The sequence below is a fragment of the Neoarius graeffei genome, chromosome 7, assembly GCF_027579695.1.
Source record: "Neoarius graeffei isolate fNeoGra1 chromosome 7, fNeoGra1.pri, whole genome shotgun sequence".
NCBI lineage: Eukaryota > Metazoa > Chordata > Actinopteri > Siluriformes > Ariidae > Neoarius > Neoarius graeffei.
This window is the reverse complement of record NC_083575.1, coordinates 45,535,848-45,556,963: the sequence shown is the minus strand read 5'-3', so window position 1 is coordinate 45,556,963 and position 21,116 is coordinate 45,535,848. Positions and strand designations below refer to the sequence as shown.

The window sequence follows — 21,116 nt, the reverse complement described above, 5'->3', positions numbered from 1 at the left end:
CTTGCAGCCCCCTTGACCCCTGCTGATAGTTTCTTACATTCCTCTATTTTTTTTTCAATTACTGCTGGGATCCCTGTTTAATCTCAAAAATTCTGAGTTTTTTTCTCAGAAGTTTCCAAATAAAATATAAAACCCTGGCCCTATTGCTCTGCCGTACTATAAAGATATGTAAGGAATGGGGTAAAGTTGAGAAAATAAGTGGAGGTAATGAAAGTTAAAAAAAAAGACAGGAGATACTTTTCTTGGGGCAAATTTGATTTGTCGTTTTTGTTTGATATTTCAAAAGTATTGTATGAACATTTTGGCACAAAATTGATTCCATAAGATACGATGGTTTAACTTTAACACATCAGCCAAATGCACGCGATGTGAGTGGTAAGATGGCGGCCAGATGGCGTCACTCGTCTCTCCAGGCTTAGAGAGAGAGAGCTCAGTGGGTTCTACACCCAGCGCGCCGAAACAGAAGCGAGGGAGTTGTTACCTGTGAACATAAACGCTAAAGGTAAAGTTGCTAATAAGTCTCTTTTTTTTGTTACCATTAACAGCTTCAGCGCCATTTTAAAGCAGAACAGTACAATTATTAGAGTTTTGTATTGTATCTGGGTTTAGCACGAAAGCTAACAAACAAGCGTTTCAGAAATATTCTTAGCAAGTTACAATGATACGTAATCGGAAATGTTTTAAGTACTTTCTTTACACTATACAGCTACATTTACTCGTGTTTTTTTTTCCAGGAATATGTTAACATTTGCCTACCTGACTGTGTAAGGTTGGCGACCTGAAGCTTAGTGTTAATTGAATGATTTAGGTGTTAAATATGGCCAGAGTTTATATTTTACTTTTAAGTGCAGCTTTAGAGAGAGAGGCTGAGGAATGCACTGTCATGGGTTTAAAATGACAGTCCGCCATTGTAGCAGAGTTAATCATTCAACTAGTCAGAGATCCAGCAGAGCTAGTGGACAAGGTTTTATCCAAACTCAGTGTTTGAGTCATTCTCAGGGTTCTCCACTTTTCAAAAATAAAAGGTGGCGGGGCCAGAGCTGACAGACTTTGGGCTTTTTTGACAGCGAAACTGGCCAATAAATGGATAGGAAATGCTAAATCATTTTACAAAAAAATTAACGCATTCTTACTGTACATATCTTTGTCAATGTGAGACATTATTGTGCAACGATTACACTTATCTATCGTCTTTTCTGACCATACACAGTTACAGTAATCATACCGTATAACAGCACACACACACACACACACATATTAGTTAAGTTCAGGTCTTTTATTTTACGTATCTGTGATTGTTTAGGCGAGAGCTGCATTGTGTTTGTTTACTGCAGGACTTCCGGGTTCCTGGGTCGAAGGACCCGAACTACGGAGGCCGGGGTGGCTTTGTAGTGCCAGTCTCGGGCACGCGCACCAGCTCGTGCATTGATTGTAGTGGTTTCACCCAATTAACATTGTGTATTGTAAAAAAAAAAGTATGCATTTATTGTAATTAGGTATTTTGTTTATGCATGGAAGTTCATTTATTTTTCACACACAGAAAAAATATAATTAATTCAGGGATGCGTAACAGGCGCATCAGTCTCAACTGAAATGTCAAATGAGTCTCACATTGACAGTAAAGATATGTCCAGTAAGAGTGTGTTAATTTTTTGTAAAATTATTTTAACAATGATTTAGCATTTCCTATTCATTTATTGGCCAGTTTCACTGTCAAAAAAGCCCAAAGTCCGTCAGCTTCAGGGGGACTAAGTCCCCCTGGCCCCCCACCGGGGCCCCGCCCCCTCTGCCACCTTTTATTTTTGAAAAGTGGAGAACCCTGGAACTACTAGCTATGCTTCTACACCTTCTGGCCAATAAAAGGTCATGCGAACACTAATATTTTGTTGAACCACCTTTAGCTTTGATTATGGCTCGCATTTTTTTCCAGCAACCTTATGCAATATCTCATCTCATTAACTCTAGCCGCTTTATCCTGTTCTACAGGGTCGCAGGCAAGCTGGAGTCTATCCCAGCTGACTATGGGCGAAAGGCGGGGTACACCCTGGACAAATCTCCAGGTCATCACAGGGCTGACACATAGACACAGACAACCATTCACACCTACGGTCAATTTAGAGTCACCAGTTAACCTAACCTGCATGTCTTTGGCCTGTGGGGGAAACCGGAGCACCCGGAGGAAACCCACGCGGACACGGGGAGAACATGCAAACTCCGCACAGAAAGGCCCTCGTCAGTCACGGGGCTCAAACCCGGACCTTCTTGCTGTGAGGCGACAGCGCTAACCACTACACCACCGTGCCGCCCTGGTCAGGACTCTGTGGTGACCCATTTATTTATTTATAGCCTGCTGAATATTCTTTAAAAACAAAACAACAAAAAAATGTTGTAGTTTGGCCCTCTATATCTCCATATGCCACACTTTTTTTTCCTTTCACCTGATTCTGTTGAATCTTTCTGCTTTCAGCTTTTCATATTTTAAACCGAAAGGCATCAGGTTCAAATTTCATTTATATTTACAAAATTTAATTAAATTGGTCAGTAGAACTATTAAATCTTTTCTTTGTACTTTTGTCAGTTAAAATAAAGGTTCACATGAATTAACAAATCTCATTTGTTTTTATTGCGTTTTGGAAAAATATCCCAACTTTTCTGGAAATGGGGTTGTAAACAAAAAATAAGGTCACTGGAACTACCTATTCTCTTCTGCGATGTGGCGAGAAATAACAGTACCCGTCAATGGCTATCCTTTTTTCTTTTGCCTGCCTCACAGCAAAACTAGCACTACAAGTTAAATAGACATCTAAGAAACTGTGGACTTTGTGTTTCCTGTGTGCTACAATGTGGTCATTTGAACATAATTAAAATTTTCACCCCTTTGTCATGCTCAGTGAGCTTTTTTTTTTTTTTTTAAATTTATTTATTTATTTTTGAAGCAGGCCTTAAGTGTCTGTCAAATGACTGAATATAAATGTAATATGGAATCCATCTGCTACAAATCCAAGCTAATTCCAATTTACTTAAGTTTAAGTTGCAATTGATTAAATAATGTGGATGCGCCATTACAATACTCAGTATTGGCATCTGGGCTTATTGACGCGACACAGTCACAGTCTAAGTTTTGGCTGAAAACACATTTGTTTAGCCAAGCTTTTCTATGAGATAAAGGTGGAGATCTGGAGGGTTCATGAGCATAGTGCGTTTTAGTAAACTGGGATGTTTGGATACTGTTGCTCCCCACCCTCACTCAGGTTTGTTGAGGGTGGAGTGGCTGGCTGATGCGTCACAGTGGCTCATGAACCCTCCAGATCTCCACCTTTATCTCGCAGGAGATAAAGGTGGACACAGGACACATTTGCCAAGTGACATGCCCTTAGCAGTACAGTTGTTCCCTCTGCATGCATAGCTGTACTCATGCTTCAGGTGCACTCAACTTAGTCTGGGTGGCTTTTTTTTTTTTTTAACTGAGGGTTTTTAAATAAATAATTTTGTGCTTAGTGTTTTCCATTTTCCCCCCCCAGAATTCTCCACATGAAGTTTTATGTGGCAAAAAATGGCTTGCTGAAATCAGTGTGGATGCTTCCAATGGCCTTTACACAAGTACAGCCTGTGTGTTTAGCTCAGTTTCTGAGAAGAACAAACCGTCTCTCTCATATAAGTAATATCGTTAAGGATCGAGTCTATGACTGCACTTCCTCTGCTCTGCGGTTCTACAGCCCACTACCCTCGATCTCAAAAAAGAAACTTCGAATTTTAGTAAATAAAATTCACCCAGCGTATGAGACACAAAACTTTGTGGGATACCAGTCTTCCTTTAAGTCACTGTATTCAACAAATCGGCAACTATCCATGAAGGACCCGAGCAGCCAGCCCACCATCTGTAAATCTAAAGGTACTGCCCCAGCCTGTTTTACAGTCCTTCCTCTGCATGTACTTTCATAACAGTGTAGTTTAGATTAGGTTAGCAAATGAAAGTTTCATCTGTATTTTGAGTTTGTAAATGTATGTTGTACCAAGATCAAGTCAATTAGATTTTATTTATATAGCTCTTTTAACAGTGGACATTGAGATATTGATATAAAGCAGCTTTACAGAAATACAGATATAAAGTTTAAATTAGAAGTTTATCCCTAATGAGCAATCCAGAGGCAGTGGTAACAAGGAAAACCTTCATGAAATCTTGAGGGGGAAACACACTCAAAAGGGAACCTATCCTCTTCTGGGTGATGCTGAATAGTGTGATTTAATTACATTTCTCTCTTCTATAACCATATACTGTAATCAGAAATTATTAATGGTATTCACAGGAACTTGAGTGTATCATTTAAAGTTTTAACTTGAAGATCATCGTATTAAACTGTAATTATCAGTTGTTCAATGATGGAGACTTGAGTGTAAACTGTTCTTAACAATTGCACTGTTTAGACTATTCAAGGAAGAACATCCACATCCATCTTTTAGGTTGTCTTTGTGGTATCATCTATTGTAAGCTCATGGTGGGCTTTAGGCTGTCCATGCATGGCCATCCTCAGCAGAAGTGATTTTTAAGTGAAGAAAATTTCAAGCATAAGTGGGGCATCAGGATGGATCAGGCAGGTCCTTAGAGCAGGATTTAGGATCCCTGGTATCTTGGGAATAACATGTATAGTTTGACAGAGGATTGAAGGGAGAAAGAGAGAACACATTATTAGGTATGCACTTGTAAGTTTAAGATGATGTAAATTGTGTGCAGAGTGCAAGCACGAACTCTGGCAAGACTACCTATGATGGCATAACTAAAAGGGAGAGCCAGAAGGTAACACAAACATGAGGACGCCACTGTGACGGATCAGCCAGCCACTCCACCCTCAACAAACCTGAGTGGACATGTGAGGGTGGGGAGCAGCAGTATCCAGACATCCCAGTTTACTAAAATGCACTATGCTCATGAACCCTCCAGATCTCCACCTCTATCTCCATAGAAAAGCTTGGCTAAACAAATATGTTTTCAGCCAAAACTTAAAGACTGCGATTGTGTCCGAGTTCCAAACACCAATTGGAAGGCTGTTCCTTAACTGGGAGGCTTTGTAAGGGAAAGACCTGTCCCTCTATTGTAGACTTCATTATTTGAGGCACTAACAAAGAACCTGCACCTTTTGATTGAAGCAGGCCTGATGGATCATAAAAGACCAGAAGGTCTCTTGGATACTGCACCATCAGACCATTCAGTGCTTTACAGGTCAATAGGAGTATTTTATCATCAATGCAAAATTTTTACCAGGAGCTAGCTAGTGCAGTGTGGATATGTGATTGCGTTATCTTGGCAATATTTCAGACGTGAAAGAACACTACCGTAGTAATATTATCTACATGAGCTTCAAATGAGTGACTGGAGTCAATAATCACACTGAGGTATTTTACTGCTACACATGATGTAACTGAAAGGCCATACAGAGTTGCTTTGTAATTTGAAAGCTTACTCCTAGCTGCCTAAGGACAGAGTACAAGTAATTCAATTGCTCAGCATCAAATGTCTATTGTCCTTTATACAGTCCTCAACTTTATTAAGCTGGTGTCTGTCATCTGGCTTTACTGAAACATGTAACTATTCTTGCCATGTCTTCACTGCAGCACCATCGTCCATCGTGGAGGCCACAACCACTGTGGACATGTGGTCACTCAGCCTTGGAGCTGTGGGTGCTGCCGTTGCTGGCATAATTCTGGTTAACACAGATTTTTTCCTGACCAAGCCTGAAATTGCTAGGCTAGAGTATCTGGAGGATGCTGACCTCAAAACCACTGAAGGAGGTGAGTGAGATTTCATATCTTTACCCACATATCAACAGTAGTAGTGGGCAATATGAAGGTTGAGCTGGTATACCAGTTGCTACCGTATACTTCTTAAAGTATCCATTCTGGCTATAGTGATGTACTGGTATCGAACACTTATAGGAGCATGTGTTTTATATAAACCGCAAGAATGCCATGTATCCGAGTGAAAGCCAAAAAGAAAGAAAACCTTTTTATATGTTTCTATAGCCATATCTACGGTATATTAGTTGTGCATGACATTGTGCAGTATCATTCAGTAGTCTCATTGGTTAGTCAGTAATGAAATCCATGTTATGAAAAAAAAATGGCAATATTGATGCTTGTATTGTCATGACTGAATGTCTGTCTCATGCAATGAATACTCTGGTGTTCCAGCTAGTTTATTTTACCTGGGCACTACGCCCTGTCCTCAAATACCAGTGCCACTCCCAAATTTATAGGCGCTCTTTTCCAAGCGCCTGGCACATGCGTTCCACCACAGACGAAGTGTGCCCTAATGAGCGTTGCTGACTTGTAATGAAAGTAACGCATGTTGACCAATCACAACACACTATTAGCGTCGGGTCATAGACATGCTCTGTCGACCATTTCGTCTTATTACAATCACGGGTCAGTGAAGCAAGATATGTTTGAAAAGCAGCGATGCCTACAAACGTGCAAAAGAAAAAAAGGATTGATTAAAAACAGTAAGGGGCTCACAGAACCTAGCATTTCTGTTTACCAGAATGTAAGTAGATCTAGGGTGTTTTCACACTTGGTCCCTTTCAGCCATCTAACCGAACTCAGATCGATGACTCAGCATTTTTTGCGCATATGCGAACACTCCAACCATACCCAGACCCCTTTAAAGCGAACCGAACTGAGACCACCTCAGGAGGTGGTCTCAGTACAGTTCGCTAAAAATCAACAGTACGGTTCGCCTAATCTGCGCATTGTGAACAAAAAGCGCACCGGGTTCACTTCGCCTTTTTCACTGTAGTTTAACCTTCTTCGTTTGCCGTAGTTGGTCACGTGACTGTAGCAGGGAAACTCAACTTCCTTTTGGAACTTACCAGCCGTGTTTTGTGCTCATAGATGGCTGGAATAAATTTATTTTCCTTAATCCGCACTATTTTGATCAAAGAATACAGCAGGGCAAGCATGGCAGCAGACATTTTGATTCAAGAGAAAATCACCCAGAATTCCGTGCACTGGGGGTCTGAGGGCTCTAGAGGACCTGGTGTGAACAGAAAGAGGACTGAGGCCCCATCAAAGCTTAACTGGACCAGAAAGAGAACCCAGTCCTCTTTGTAATAAATTCAGAGTGTGAACACAAAAAGAACTGAGTTCTTTTTCTGTTGGTCCACTTTTTGGTCCACTTAAAGAGGACTGAGTCTGGTTCCTTTAAAGGGGACCAGGTGTGAAAACACCCCTAGAAGTTGAGGACTAAACAGATTCAATCAGAAGTTAGGACCGATGGATCTACACTCTAGATATAGAGCTATAGAAAATGTACTCACTAACATTTATTATGTGAATTAGACTAGCTTTAATCTTACATTAATATTCTGGACTAATACTAATAGCATTAATCAATAATTATTACTATTAGTAGTATTAACTAATGTTAGACTGTCATGTTAATGGGCGATAGACGGATGTAAGTGCAAAGAGTTTATTGAAAAGCACGCTGGCAAACAGTTCCAAAACGTGAGACAAAGGCAGAGTTGAAAAGCAATCCTCACATGAGGCACAGACAGGATGATATCCTAGATTAGGCAAGACGTGGTTGGGAAAATGGAAAACGAAGTCGCAAACCAGCGGTCAATGCATGGTAACTTCAGACACAAGGTACAGAGTATATACTTCGCAAAGTCTGTGTATTAAGAGTTTTATATGTGTGTGCCGTGATTACGCTCTGATCAGGACAGGTGTATAATATTTAGCCCTTGCAGTGCAAAAATGCGCGTGGACAAGAGTGACAGTTCGAGATCGAACACGTGAGGATGTGACATTATGAAGCATTGTATTAAACTGGTTAACTAAAAAGTTTCAGATTTGCTTACTTTATTTTGCAAAAGTAATCTACCTTGCATAGTTGCCCAGTATGGCTAATTTTGCATGATAGATTCTTTGTCTGTAATGATGCATGAAAAATTGCCTGTGATAATCATTGGCACCCTGCCCTCTTGGAAAGCTAGCTGGAACACTGACTCTGGTTTGTATAGAGCTGTAGATCTGATCACTTTTTATCTCCGCCAAGGAGGTTATGTTTTCGGTAACGTTTGTTTGTTGGTTTGTCTGTTAGCAACATTACGGAAAAAGTAATGAACGGATTGCTCTGAAATTTTGTCCAGAGGTGTGACTGGGCACAAGTAACAATCCATTAAATTTTGGCGGTGATCCGGATCACCTTCTGGATCCCGGATTTTTTTTAAAGGATTAATTTTTTCCCCATGGAAATGAATGGGCGCGCGACGCAAAAAAACAGGTTTTTCCTTCTGTAGGCCAAACCGTAAGGTGTAAAGTCATGAAACTTGGTACACTGATGGAGGAGTGGACCCTGATTGATTTCATCAAGTTTCATGTTGGTACGTCTCGCGCTCTAGCGCCACCAACTGATCACAGTCTTACATGCGTTCATGCATGTAACTTTTGATCCGTATGTCCGATTTTCATAAGTCTGGTGCCATTGGAATCCTTGGAGCTAGACGATTCCAACGTATCCTATGACATCATTTTCCGCCTAATTTGATTTTCCGCCATTTTGAATTTTGTCCAAAGTGAAGCTGGAGTGACCCTGGCCGCATGTTTTGTCCGATCATCATGAAACTTGGCACAGATGATTTCCAGTCCATGCCTAATGAGTGATATTTGTTTCGCTCTCATACATTGAAGCGTTTGCCCGTGGCAGCCAATCAAAATCAATGGTGAAGCCACCAAACAGGAAGTGAGCTCATATCACGGAAACGCTTTGACGTATCAAGACCATATTTAGTGGCATGACTTTGGACACCATCCAAACTACCCTCATCAAATATGGTGTCATTTGGCCACTAGGTGGCGTCACAATTAGCAAAAATGTATTTTGGCTCATATCTCAAACGCTTTGACATATCAAGAACATATTTGTTGAGATGACTTTCGGCACCAGTTCATGTACCCTCATCAAATTTGGTGTCATTTGGCCACTAGGGGGCGCCACAATGAGCAAAAATGTGTTTTGGGTCATATCTCTTTACGGGGGGCGGCACGGTGGTGTAGTGGTTAGCGCTGTCGCCTCACAGCAAGAAGGTCCAGGTTCGAGCCCCGTGGCCGGCGAGGGCCTTTCTGTGTGGAGTTTGCATGTTCTCCCTGTGTCCGCGTGGGTTTCCTCCGGGTGCTCCAGTTTCCCCCACAGTCCAAAGACATGCAGGTTAGGTTAACTGGTGACTCTAAATTGACCGTGAATGTGAGTGTGAATGGTTGTCTGTGTCTATGTGTCAGCCCTGTGATGACCTGGCGACTTGTCCAGGGTGTACCCCGCCTCTCGCCCATAGTCAGCTGGGATAGGCTCCAGCTTGCCTGCGACCCTGTAGAAGGATAAAGCGGCTAGAGATGATGAGATGAGATCTCTTTACGGATTTAGAATTGCATCTACATTTTCATGTTATTATTATTATTATTATTATTATTAACTATTTACAGGCCTCCGAGACATTCAGCCAAAGTTTTTCTAGAAGAGTTTGGTGAACTGTTGTCAGTCATTTGCTTAGAGTTTGACTGTCTTATTATATCTGGGGATTTTAACTTGCATGTAGATAATCCTGAAAACACCTATGCCAATGAACTACTTGCACTTATTGACAACTTCAACCTTGTACAACGTACAGGGGCCGACCCACTCTCGTGGTCATACCCTTGACCTCGTCATCACAAAGGGTCTTACTGTTTCTACTACTGTTGTTGACCTGGCCTTATCTGATCATTTTTGTGTTTTCTCTGATGTTTCTATGTCTCCTCACATTCAGAACAGCTCAATGACTATGGGTAGGAGAGTCATAAACGACAACACTTTTACAGTCTCTCCATGTTTTAAATTTTACTTAACTTTTATTTTATTTTATTCTGCTGTTTTTTTTTTTAAATTGAACTTTTATCTCATTTTATTATTTTATTTCTACTATTGTTTAATTCTTATTAATTTTCTTCCCCATTTATTTTATGTAACTTTATTTTCTATTGTTTACTGTTTTGCTTTTACTTCTGTAAAGCACATTGAACTGCCACTGTGTATGAAATGTGCTATATAAATAAACTTGCCTTGCCTTGCCTTGCCTTAATGATGCTCTGGGATGTCCCTGTAAAGAACCTTGCCAGCCTGTCATCTCCGTATGAGAATCCGCCTTGTGTCTTGGCCAAACTTTCGTGTGTTGACACAAAACTTGTCGTGTGAGGGTGCGGTCGCCTCTCTTGCCGGGTCGCCATGGCGGCGCACCTGAGCAAGCACACTTTTTCGCGTTTTCTCCGGAAATGCATTGTAGTTATTATTTATTACCTCCGCCAAGGAGGTTATGTTTTCAATAGCGTTGGTGTGTTTTTGTTTGTCTGTTAGCAACATTACGGAAAAAGTAATGAACGGATTGCTCTGAAATTTTTTCCAGAGGTGTGACTGGGCACAAGTAACAATCCATTAAATTTTGGCGGTGATCCGGGTCACCTTCTGGATCCCGGATTTTTTTTTTAAAGGATTCTTGGCGGAGGTCTGCGCTCTCCGAGTGCTTTTCTAGTTATTAGCATGTATGGATCAGATTGTTGGCATCTATCACAAACAACACAAAGCTCCCTTTTTGTTTTCATTTTTAAAATAAAATTTGATTTGATTTTTTTACTAATAGTGAAGTAGTGTTCATTCAATGTATTCACACTTAATTTAGAGTTTGTGGTTTGCTTGACCTTAAAGTTAATTTTGCGTGTCTTTTAATAGTGTTGCTGCATGTTCAGTAAGGGTGCATTTTAAAAGACAAATATCAGGACAATATATGAGGTTCAGATTGATTATTTACACAAGGAGACAAAATCATACCAAAAATATGTCAATAAACATGGTCCTTGTAAAATTAAAAAGATGTCATGTTGTTTATAATGTGAAAATGGCCATACCACCCATGATTTCACAGGTTATAGCTTTATAAAAGAGGATATGGACAGGAATAGATGGGGATCCTGGGTTGTGTGTGGTCCCCCCCCCCCCCCCCCCCCTTTTCTCCCATTGTCTTAATTCACTGAGATGGCACATTGGCCCTGTTATGATTTTCAAAATTATGTACACTTTTTTTGTTTGTATTTAGATGAGAAGGTATTTAAAGCTCGGACTCTGTGGGAGACATCTGGAGTAGTGATCATGGCTGTACGGAGGCCTGGATGATTTTTGTGCAGAGAGGTAACCTTGATGCATTAGCATGTAAACCAGTTGAGTGAAGAAGGCCTTGCTCGTTGCTGATATGCCTGGTGTACTTGTCTTTTTGCAGGAAGCTGCTGAGCTATCCTCTCTGAAGCCCCAGCTGGACAAGCTTGGGGTTCCTTTGTATGCTGTGGTCAAAGAGAACATTGGTACAGAGGTTCATGATTTCAAACCACACTTTGCTGGCGATGTCTTCGTGGATGAGAAGGTGAGGAAGGCTGATGCATGTTTTTGTTGTTCTACAGTGGTTTTGTGAGAAAATATACACTCACCATTGACTTTAATAGGAACACCTGTACACCTGATCATTTATGCAGTTATCCAATCAGCAAATCATGTGGCAACAGCACAGTGCATACGATCATGCAGGTACAGGTCAAGAGCTTCAGTGAACTTTCACATCAAAATTTAGAATGAATGGAAAAATTGTGATCTCTGGGACTTTGATGGTGGCATTATTGTTGCTACCAGATGGACTGGTTTGAATATTTCAGAAACTGCTGATCTCTGAGGATTTTCACACACAGTCTGTCAAGTGTACACAGAATGGTGCAAAACATTGAGTGAGCAACAGTTCTTTGGTTGGAAACAGCTTGTTGATAAGAGAGGTCAGAGGAAAATGGCCAGATTGGTTTGAGCTGCCAGGAAGGATAATTGTAACTCCTATATAATCACTCTTTACAACTCAGGGTTCCTGTGGGTCATTTAAAAACATTAAAAGTCATTAAATTAAAAATGTGTTTTTAAGGGCCTTAAGTCATTAAGTAAAAAATTCTGGAAAATCTTCAAAAATAAAAATCATAAATCGGCATCGCGGTAGACAAGCAGACGATACTAACTTCGAAAATTTTCAGTAGAACGTTTACAAAAGTAGCCAAGTGCATGGTGTAGTGTGACAATTGCAAATGGCTGTTTGTTTGTGTTCACGGTAACTTTATCCCAGCCTGTGTTCATGAGTTTGCAGGTCAACTCTATGAAAATCAAGATCTAATTCTTTGGTCGTTTTTGTTTATGAATCCTAGGCCTAGACTGGTCTCTATCAATAGGTCTACTTGCTTGGCGGTACAATGCCTGCAGGTAAGGAATGTAAATTTCATGACGACTGGCTGGCAAATGAAGAGTTTAAATCGTGGATTGAGCATGTGAATGACAAGTATTCATTTTTTGAATAGCTTTATTCATCACACACTTGCGAAATTCCTCTCTGCATTTAACCCATCTGAAGCAGTGAACATGCACACGCAAGCAATGAGCGCGCGCGCACACACACCCAGAGCAGTGGGCAGCCATACTAACGGTGCCCGGGGAGCAGTTGGGAGTCAGGTGCCTCACTCAAGGGCACCTCAGCCCAAGGCCATCCCATATTAACCTAACCGCATGTCTTTTGAACTAAGCAGTATTCACAAGTATTCATTTAGATGTACACTTTGTCGGAAAACATGTAGCTTGGGAAACATGGGGAAGGCAGCCTTGCAGAGGACAGAGTCATAAAGCACAGGGAAATGTTAAATCGGCCTCTGTTTTGTCATTTGAGTCCAACTGCATGTAATCAAGCGCAGGCAAAACCAGCGGCAGCCACTGTATCATTGAAACCCTCTTTGGGTCCGACTGGACTAGTTCCAGCATGGCACAGAAACTTTCAGAGGCAAACTCTGAGTTAAGAGAAAGGAGAAAAAGGCAGAGCTGGTAGTGATTTAAGAAGAATTTGGGGGGAGGAGAATGACTTAAAAATGTTGTAAATGACCAGAAATGCATCTTAGTACACAAAGAGACATTTTTGATGCAATCTTGGGTTTCTTTTCAATGTATTTTATATTTTTGTGCCAAAACTAAAATGTTGCGTCAAGTGCCTAAGTGACATATTTTTGTTTGGTAATTAGTGACTGTTTTTGGGCTTTATATTGCTGATGACAAAAATGTCAGAATTAAAGTGCCAGATTTTCTGTTGCAAGTTCTCATCTCATTATCTGTAGCCGCTTTATCCTGTTCTACAGGGTCGCAGGCAAGCTGGAGCCTATCCCAGCTGACTACAGGCGAGAGGCGGGGTACACCCTGGACAAGTCGCCAGGTCATCACAGGGCTGACACATAGACACAGACAACCATTCACACTCACATTCACACCTACGGTCAATTTAGTCACCAGTTAACCTAACCTGCATGTCTTTGGACTGTGGGGGGAAACCGGAGCACCCGGAGGAAACCCACACGGACACAGGGAGAACATGCAAACTCCGCACAGAAAGGCCCTCGCCGGCCACGGGGCTCAAACCCAGGACCTTCTTGCTGTGAGGCGACAGCACTAACCACTACACCACCGTGCTGCCGCATGTTAATGTAGTACTGGAAAATTAAAAAGACAGATAACGTAAATCTAAGCTTTATCTTTTCTTGTTTTGAGTAAGTTTAACAGCATTGTCCTTGCAGCAAGGTCTCTCATCTCATCTCATTATCTCTAGCTGCTTTATCCTGTTCTACAGGGTCGCAGGCAAGCTGGAGCCTATCCCAGCTGACTACGGGCGAAAGGCGGGGTACACCCTGGACAAGTCGCCAGGTCATCACAGGGCTGACACATAGACACAGACAACCATTCACACCCTCATTCACACCCTCATTCACACCTACGGTCAATTTAGAGTCACCAGTTAACCTAACCTGCATGTCTTTGGACTGTGGGGGAAACCGGAGCACCCGGAGGAAACCCACGCAGACACGGGGAGAACATGCAAACTCAGCACAGAAAGGCCCTCGCCGGCCCCGGGGCTCGAACCCAGGTGCAGCAAGGTCTAAATATATATAATTATGGATTTGAAAAGTCAATAAATTTGAATGACAAAAATCTACAAGAACCCTGCAACTGTGGTGAGCAGAAAAGCATCTCAGCATGCACACATTGTTTGTAGTTACTATAGACTTACTCTCAACTAATAAAGTGGATGGTGAGTGTATATCACGATGCATTACTTTATATTTTCTGTAAAAATGCCTTTTGGGTATTGAAAGAACATGTACATTTAATATGTTTAAACATGGTTACAGCAAGTGTTCTATGGTCCTGCCCTGAGGAAAATGGGTGGTCTTGGCTTCATTCGTCTGGGAGTTTGGCAGAACTTCATAAGGGCCTGGAGGGCAGGTTACCAGGGAAACATGAATGGAGAGGGCTTCATCCTGGGAGGGGTGTTTGTCATTGGATCTGGCAAGCAGGTGACCTTATTAGGACATGCACTGTGGCCAAAAGTTTGTGAACACCTGACAATCGAACCCATATGTGGGCTTTCCCTAAACTGTTGCTGCAAATTTTTAAAAACATATGGTTGTATAGGATGTCTTTGTATGCTTTAGCTGTACAATTTCCCTTCACATGAAAATGCTGCTGTGCACAAAGTGAGATCCATGAAAGCTTGGTTTACCAAGGTTGGTATAGAGGAGCTCAATTGTCCTGCACAGAGCCCTGATCTCAACCTCCTTGAACACCTTTGGGACAAAATTGGAATGCAGACTGTGTACCAGCCTCCTCCCCCAACATCAATGCCTGACTTCATTTATGCTCTTGTGGCTAAATGGACAAACATGCACAACCACATTCCAAAATATTGTGAAAACCTCCACTCTTCTGTGAAGGCTTATCATAACAGCAAAAGGGGACTGAATCTGGAATGAGATGAACAAAAAGTACATACCAGTGCTCAGCGTAAATGAGTGCACCCCCTTTTGAAAAGTAACATTTTAAACAATATCTCAATGAACACAAACAATTTCCAAAATGTTGACAAGACAAAGTTTAATATAACATCTGTTTAACTTGTAACGTGAAAGTAAGGTTAATAATATAAACTTAGATTACACATTTTTTTCAGTTTTACTCAAATTAGGGTGGTGCAAAAATGAGTACACCCCACAACAAAAACTACATCATCTAGTATTTTGTATGGCCTCCATGATTTTTAATGACTGCACCAAGTCTTCTAGGCATGGAATGAACAAGTTGGCAACATTTTGCAACATCAATCTTTTTCCATTCTTCAACAATGACCTCTTTTAGTGACTGGATGCTGGATGGAGAGTGATGCTCAACTTGTCTCTTCAGAATTCCCCATAGGTGTTCGATTGGGTTCCGATCAGGAGACATACTTGGCCACTGAATCACTTTCACCCTGTTCTTCTTCAGAAATCCAACAGTGGCCTTAGATATGTGTTTAGTCATGTTGGAAAGATGCACGACGACCAAGGGCATGGAGTGATGGTAGCATCTTCTCTTTCAGTATAGAGCAATACATCTGTGAATTCATGATGCCATCAATGAAATGCAGCTCCCCGACACCAGCAGCACTCATGCAGCCCCACATAAGGACACTGCCACCACCATGTTTCACTGTAGGCACCATGCATTTTTTTTTTGTAATCCTCACCTTTGCGACACTATACGGTTTTGAAGCCATCAGTTCCAAAAACATTTCTTGGTCTCATCACTCCAGAGTATAGAGTCCCAGTAGTCTTCATCTTTGTCAGCATGGGCCCTGGCAAACTCTAGGTGGGCTTTTTTGTACCTGGGGTTTAGGAGAGGTTTCTTTTGTGGACGGCATCCATGCATGCCATTCTTCTGCAGTGTACACCGTGTTGTGTCACGGGAAATAGTCACCCCAGTTTGGCTTTCTACTTCTTTAGATAACTGCAGTGAACTTGCATGCTGATTTTCTTCAACCCTTCTCATCAGAAGACGCTCCTGTCGAGGTGTTAACTTCTGTGGACGACCTGGACGTCTCTGTGAGATGGTTGAAGTTCCATCTTTCTTAAATTTTTGTATCACTTTTGCTACAGTATTCTGACTGATAAGTAAAGCTTTGCTGATCTTCTTGTAGCCTTCACCTTTGTGGTGTAAAGAAATTATTTTCTTTGGGGAATTCTGAAGAGACAAGTTGAGCATCACTCTCCATCCAGCATCCAGTCACTAAGGCAGCTGGGCCATAGAAGGTTCACGCTGCATGCTGCACACTACACGCTACACGCGTGTAAAGAAAAGTGGACAAACGTAGCATGACTTGCTCTGGGCCATAGAACGGCGTTCACGTTGCACGCTGCACACTTCACGCGTGAAGCGAGAAATGAACATGCACACTTTTTTCTAGGCGTGAAGATGGAAATTCCAGTCAATGCATGCGGTCACCGCCGCGCCAGCCAATCAGAACGGGTCTAGGGAGATAACTCTATGCTTTCAGGGGAAAACTTCAGAAAAAAAATAATTGAATGGTATAATTGAAAAATAGTTCTTCATCGGGATTGTCAAGCAGATTATAGAATGTTCGGTGAAATTCACCACGGGTTTCTCTCAGAAGGAAGTGTTCTCGGCTCCAAATTCTGTTCCTTTTTCTCTTCCTCTGTCTCAGTAAAAGCAGAATGAGGCAATCGTCGTCATCCGAAGAGTCCATATTGTTGGTTACTCGGTCAAAGTAGAACAGACGCAACACGTGAACATCCAAGCATGAAGTTTAATGGCCCAGGGTCCGGTTCTTCACGTGTAGCATGCAGCGTGCAGCGTGAACCTTCTATGGCCCAGCTGCCTAAAAGAGGTCATTGTTGAAGAATGGAAAAAGATTGATGTTGCAAAATGTCGCCAACTTGTTCATTCCATGCCTAGAAGACTTGGTGCTGTCATTAAAAATCATGGAGGCCATACAAAGTACTAGATGTAGTAGTTTTTGTTGTGGGGTGTACTCATTTTTGCACCACCCTAATTTGAGTAAAACTGAAAAATGTGTAATCTAAGTTTTATATTATTAACCTTACTTTCACGTTATAAGTTAAACAGATGTTATATTAAACTTTGTCTTGTCAACATTTTGGAAATTGTGTTCATTGAGAGATTGTTTAAAATGTTACTTTTCAAAGGGGGTGCACTCATTTACGCTGAGCACTGTATGATGGTCAGGTGTCCACAAACTTTTGGCCATATAGTACACTTAAACTGATAGAGCTGTACTACATAAAATTATTGAAATATTCTACGTTGGTTACTCGTATTCTAATTTGCACAGCTAATTCTTAAAGGATAGAACATTAATAGTATGTTTAATTTTTGACCTTCTGATGTTTTAACTTTCTACTCTTCTGGCATTCCTAGGGAGTTCTTCTGGAACATCGGGAGAGGGAGTTTGGAGACAAAGTCAGTATTGAGTCTGTTTTGGAGGCAGCTAAGAAAATAGTAGCTACATAGACATTAAATAGATTAGTTTTTGCATGCTTAGTGATCTAATGATAAGACAATTATAAGACACAATTCAAACATGTATATATTTTAGAACTAACAGATCAAGAATTCATACGTCTAACCTCATTGCTTCATCTAATGTTGTGAATGCTCGGTTTCTGCTGAAATGATACAAGGATGTCATCTTGCAGACAAAAGTGCAGTGTGTCTCACTAATGGTGTCTACCGTTGCATCATTTGCACCATTCAGATACATAGTCCTTGATATTTGTGTACTGTTCTTTTGCACATTAGAAGTTATTGCATTGAGCTCTTCACGAAGTTAGGTTCTGCTTGATGTCTTCTGCAAGGCTGTGGCTTGGTTTGTATGTTTTTATGATGGTCTGACTTCAAAATCCTTGGGGAACAAGCAGACTTGAAGCTTCACATGCATTCTGGCTCACCAGCTTTTGCTTAATGGGCAGTCAAAGATCATGAAACAAGTGGAGTGTACTATTTTACAATAAAAAAAAAAAATTAAAAACCCAACAGTCATGGAAGTGTGTTGACTCCCGCCGCCCCCAATACTTGAGAAGCTGGTACATGGAACATGTTGAAAAAACAATTCTTGCAGAGTTCTTATTTTGAATCCAGTAGGAAATGACTTCTGCTTACTGACCACACAATGTGCGTGTGTTTAGAGACTGTAAAGGCCACAATATAAAACGGCAAATGTAAACCTTTTTCACAATACCAGGTGACTTGTATTTAACAATTGTTCGCCAAAGGCGAAGTGAATATTGGTGAATAATAACCAAGACGAAGTTGAAGTGATTATTTTAAAGAATATTGGCTGGCTTTGAGTGGTATATCAGATGTATTTCATTCAGCTAGCATGATGGTGAATGAGTTGAAGACGAGTTCAGTATCGTGCTAGCTGAATGGAATATGTCTGATATAACTGAATGAGCCTGATATAACTGCAAAGATTTGGACGTGTTTTGCGAGAAGTTGATGGGCACATTGGGCGCCTATGAAGTGGTCTCTCCTCTGCTCTGCACATTTTACTGAAGACTTTGTATGAGACCTCTGATCTGTTGAGGAGCGTTGGCTATAAGCCCATATTGAAAGAGGGTGCAGTACCAACAAGTAAAGAAAACTACAAGAAAAGGAAAGTATTTATTTATTTTTTTAAAAGGAAAGTGAGTTCAGTTGCACCAGTTCTCCCAGAGTGAGCTGAGGGTTGTTGCTAAAACACAGGACGGGCCCTATCGCTCAGGCAGTGACCTCGCTGCAGTTGTTGCTAAAACCGGTGATGTGTTTTAGTAATTTCTGTGAACCTTTATTTAACTGACAAAAGTACAAAGAAAAGATTTCAATCGTTTTACTGACCAACTTAATTGTATTTTGTAAATATAAACAAAGTTAGAATTTGATGCCTGCAACACACTCAAAAAAAGTTGGGACAGAGGCAAAATAAGACTGAAAAGTTCATAGGATAATTTAAGTAACACCATTTTGGAAGACTCCACAATAAACAGGTTAATTGCTATCATGATTGGGTATAAAAGGAGCATGCACCAAAGGCTCAGTCTTTGCAAGCAAACATGGGTTGTGGGTCACTCCATTGTGCCAAAATTCAGGAGAGAATTGTTAGCTAAGTCAAAAAGAACATTTCTCATTGCAAGATTTTAGGTCTTTCAGAGTCTACAATTTATAATATTGTGAAAAGATTCAGGAAATTCAGAGACATCTCAGTGCAATAAGGGCAAGATCGGAAAACACTGTTGAATGTGCATGACCTTCAATCCCTCAGGCAGCACTGCCTGAGAAACCGTCATGCTAATGTGACAAATATAGCCATATGGGCTCGGGAGTACCTCCGAAAATCATTGCAACACAGTCTGTCGCTGCGTCCAGAAATGCAACCTGAAACTGTATTACGTGAGGAGGAAGCCATTCATCAATTCTATGCAGAAAAATGCTGATTTCTCTGGGCCCAAACTCATCTCAGATGGACCAAAAGACAGTGGAAATGTGTGCCAAAAGTGAACAGGACCATCCAGTTTGTTATCACAAAAGGTGTGATGGTATGGAGAGCATCGTTGCCCACGGCATGGGTTAGTTGCATGTGTGTGAAGGTACCGTTGATACAGTTAGGTCCATATATATTTGGACACTGACACAAATTTTTTTTTTTTTAACCTGTTTACTGAAACATATTCAAGTTATAGTTATATACAGTAATGGACATGGACATAAAGTCCAGACTTTCAGCTTTCATTTGAGGGTATCCACGTTGAAATTGGATGAAAGGTTTAGGAGTTTCAGCTCCTTAACATGTGCCACCCTGTTTTTAAAGGGACCAAAAGTAATTGGACAATTGACTCAAAGGCTATTTCATGGGCAGGTGTGGGCAATTCCTTCATTATGTCATTCTCAATTAAGCAGATAAAAGGCCTGGAGTTGATTTGAGGTGTGGTGCTTGCATTTGGAAGATTTTGCTGTGAAGAAAACATGCGGTCAAAGGAGCTCTCCATGCAGGTGAAACAAGCCATCCTTAAGCTGCGAAAACAGAAAAAAACCATCCGAGAAATTGCTACAATATTAGGAGTGGCAAAATCTACAGTTTGGTACATCCTGAGAAAGAAAGAAAGCACTGGTGAACTCATCAATGCAAAAAGACCTGGACACCAGCAGAAGTCAACAGTGGTGGATGATCGCAGAATAATTTCCATGGTGAAGAGAAACCCCTTCACAACAGCCAACCAAGTGAACAACACTCTCCAGGAGGTAGGCGTATCAATATCCAAATCTACCATAAAGAGGAGACTGCATGAAAGTAATACAGAGGGTTCACTGCATGGTGCAAGCCACTCATAAGCCTCAAGAATAAAAAGGCTAGATTGGACTTTGCTAAAAACATCTAAAAAAGCCAGCACAGTTCTGGAAGAACATTCTTTGGACAGATGAAACCAAGATCAACCTCTACCAGAATGATGGAAAGAAAAAAGTATGGCGAAGGCGTGGTACAGCTCATGAGCCAAAGCATACCACATCATCTGTAAAACACGGTGGAGACAGTGTGATGGCTTGGGCATGCATGGCTGCCAGTGGCACTGGGTCACTAGTGTTTATTGATGATGTGACACAGGACAGAAGCAGCCGGATGAATTCTGAGGTATTCAGAGACATACTGTGTGCTCGAATCCAGCCAAATGCAGCCAAACTGATTGGTCGGCGTTTCATAATACAGATGGACAATGACCCAGAACATAAAGCCAAAGCAACCCAGGAGTTTATTAAAGCAAAGAAGTGGAATATTCTTGAATGCCCAAGTCAGTCACCTGACCTCAACCCAATTGAGCATGCATTTCAAAGACTAAACTTCAGACAGAAAGGCCCACAAACAAACAGCAACTGAAAACCACTGCAGTAAAGGCCTGGCAGAGCATTAAAAAGGAGGAAAAACCGCATCTGGTGATGTCCATGAGTTCAAGACTTCAGGCAGTCATTGCCAACAAAGGGTTTTCAACCAAGTATTAGAAATGAACATTTTATTTACAATTATTTAATTTGTCCAGTTACTTTTGAGCCCCTGAAATGAAGGGATTGTGTTTTTAAAAAAATGCTTTAGTTCCTCACATTTTTATGCAATCATTTTGTTCAACCCACTGAATTAAAGCTGAAAGTCTGAACT

The 21,116-nt window shown here is 41.1% G+C and overlaps 1 protein-coding gene across 1 annotated transcript; it reads left to right on the top strand.

The window, feature by feature from the left end:
* Nucleotides 1-401: 401 nt before the first annotated feature.
* Nucleotides 402-17,965, top strand: selenou1a (selenoprotein U 1a). Its single transcript, XM_060925761.1, has 7 exons — nt 402-502; nt 3,522-3,892; nt 5,611-5,787; nt 11,121-11,212; nt 11,301-11,441; nt 14,272-14,436; nt 17,351-17,965. The coding sequence occupies exons 2-7, from the start codon at nt 3,532-3,534 to the stop codon at nt 17,441-17,443; spliced, it is 1,029 nt and encodes a 342-aa protein (XP_060781744.1). The 5' UTR covers nt 402-502; nt 3,522-3,531; the 3' UTR covers nt 17,444-17,965.
* Nucleotides 17,966-21,116: the final 3,151 nt, after the last annotated feature.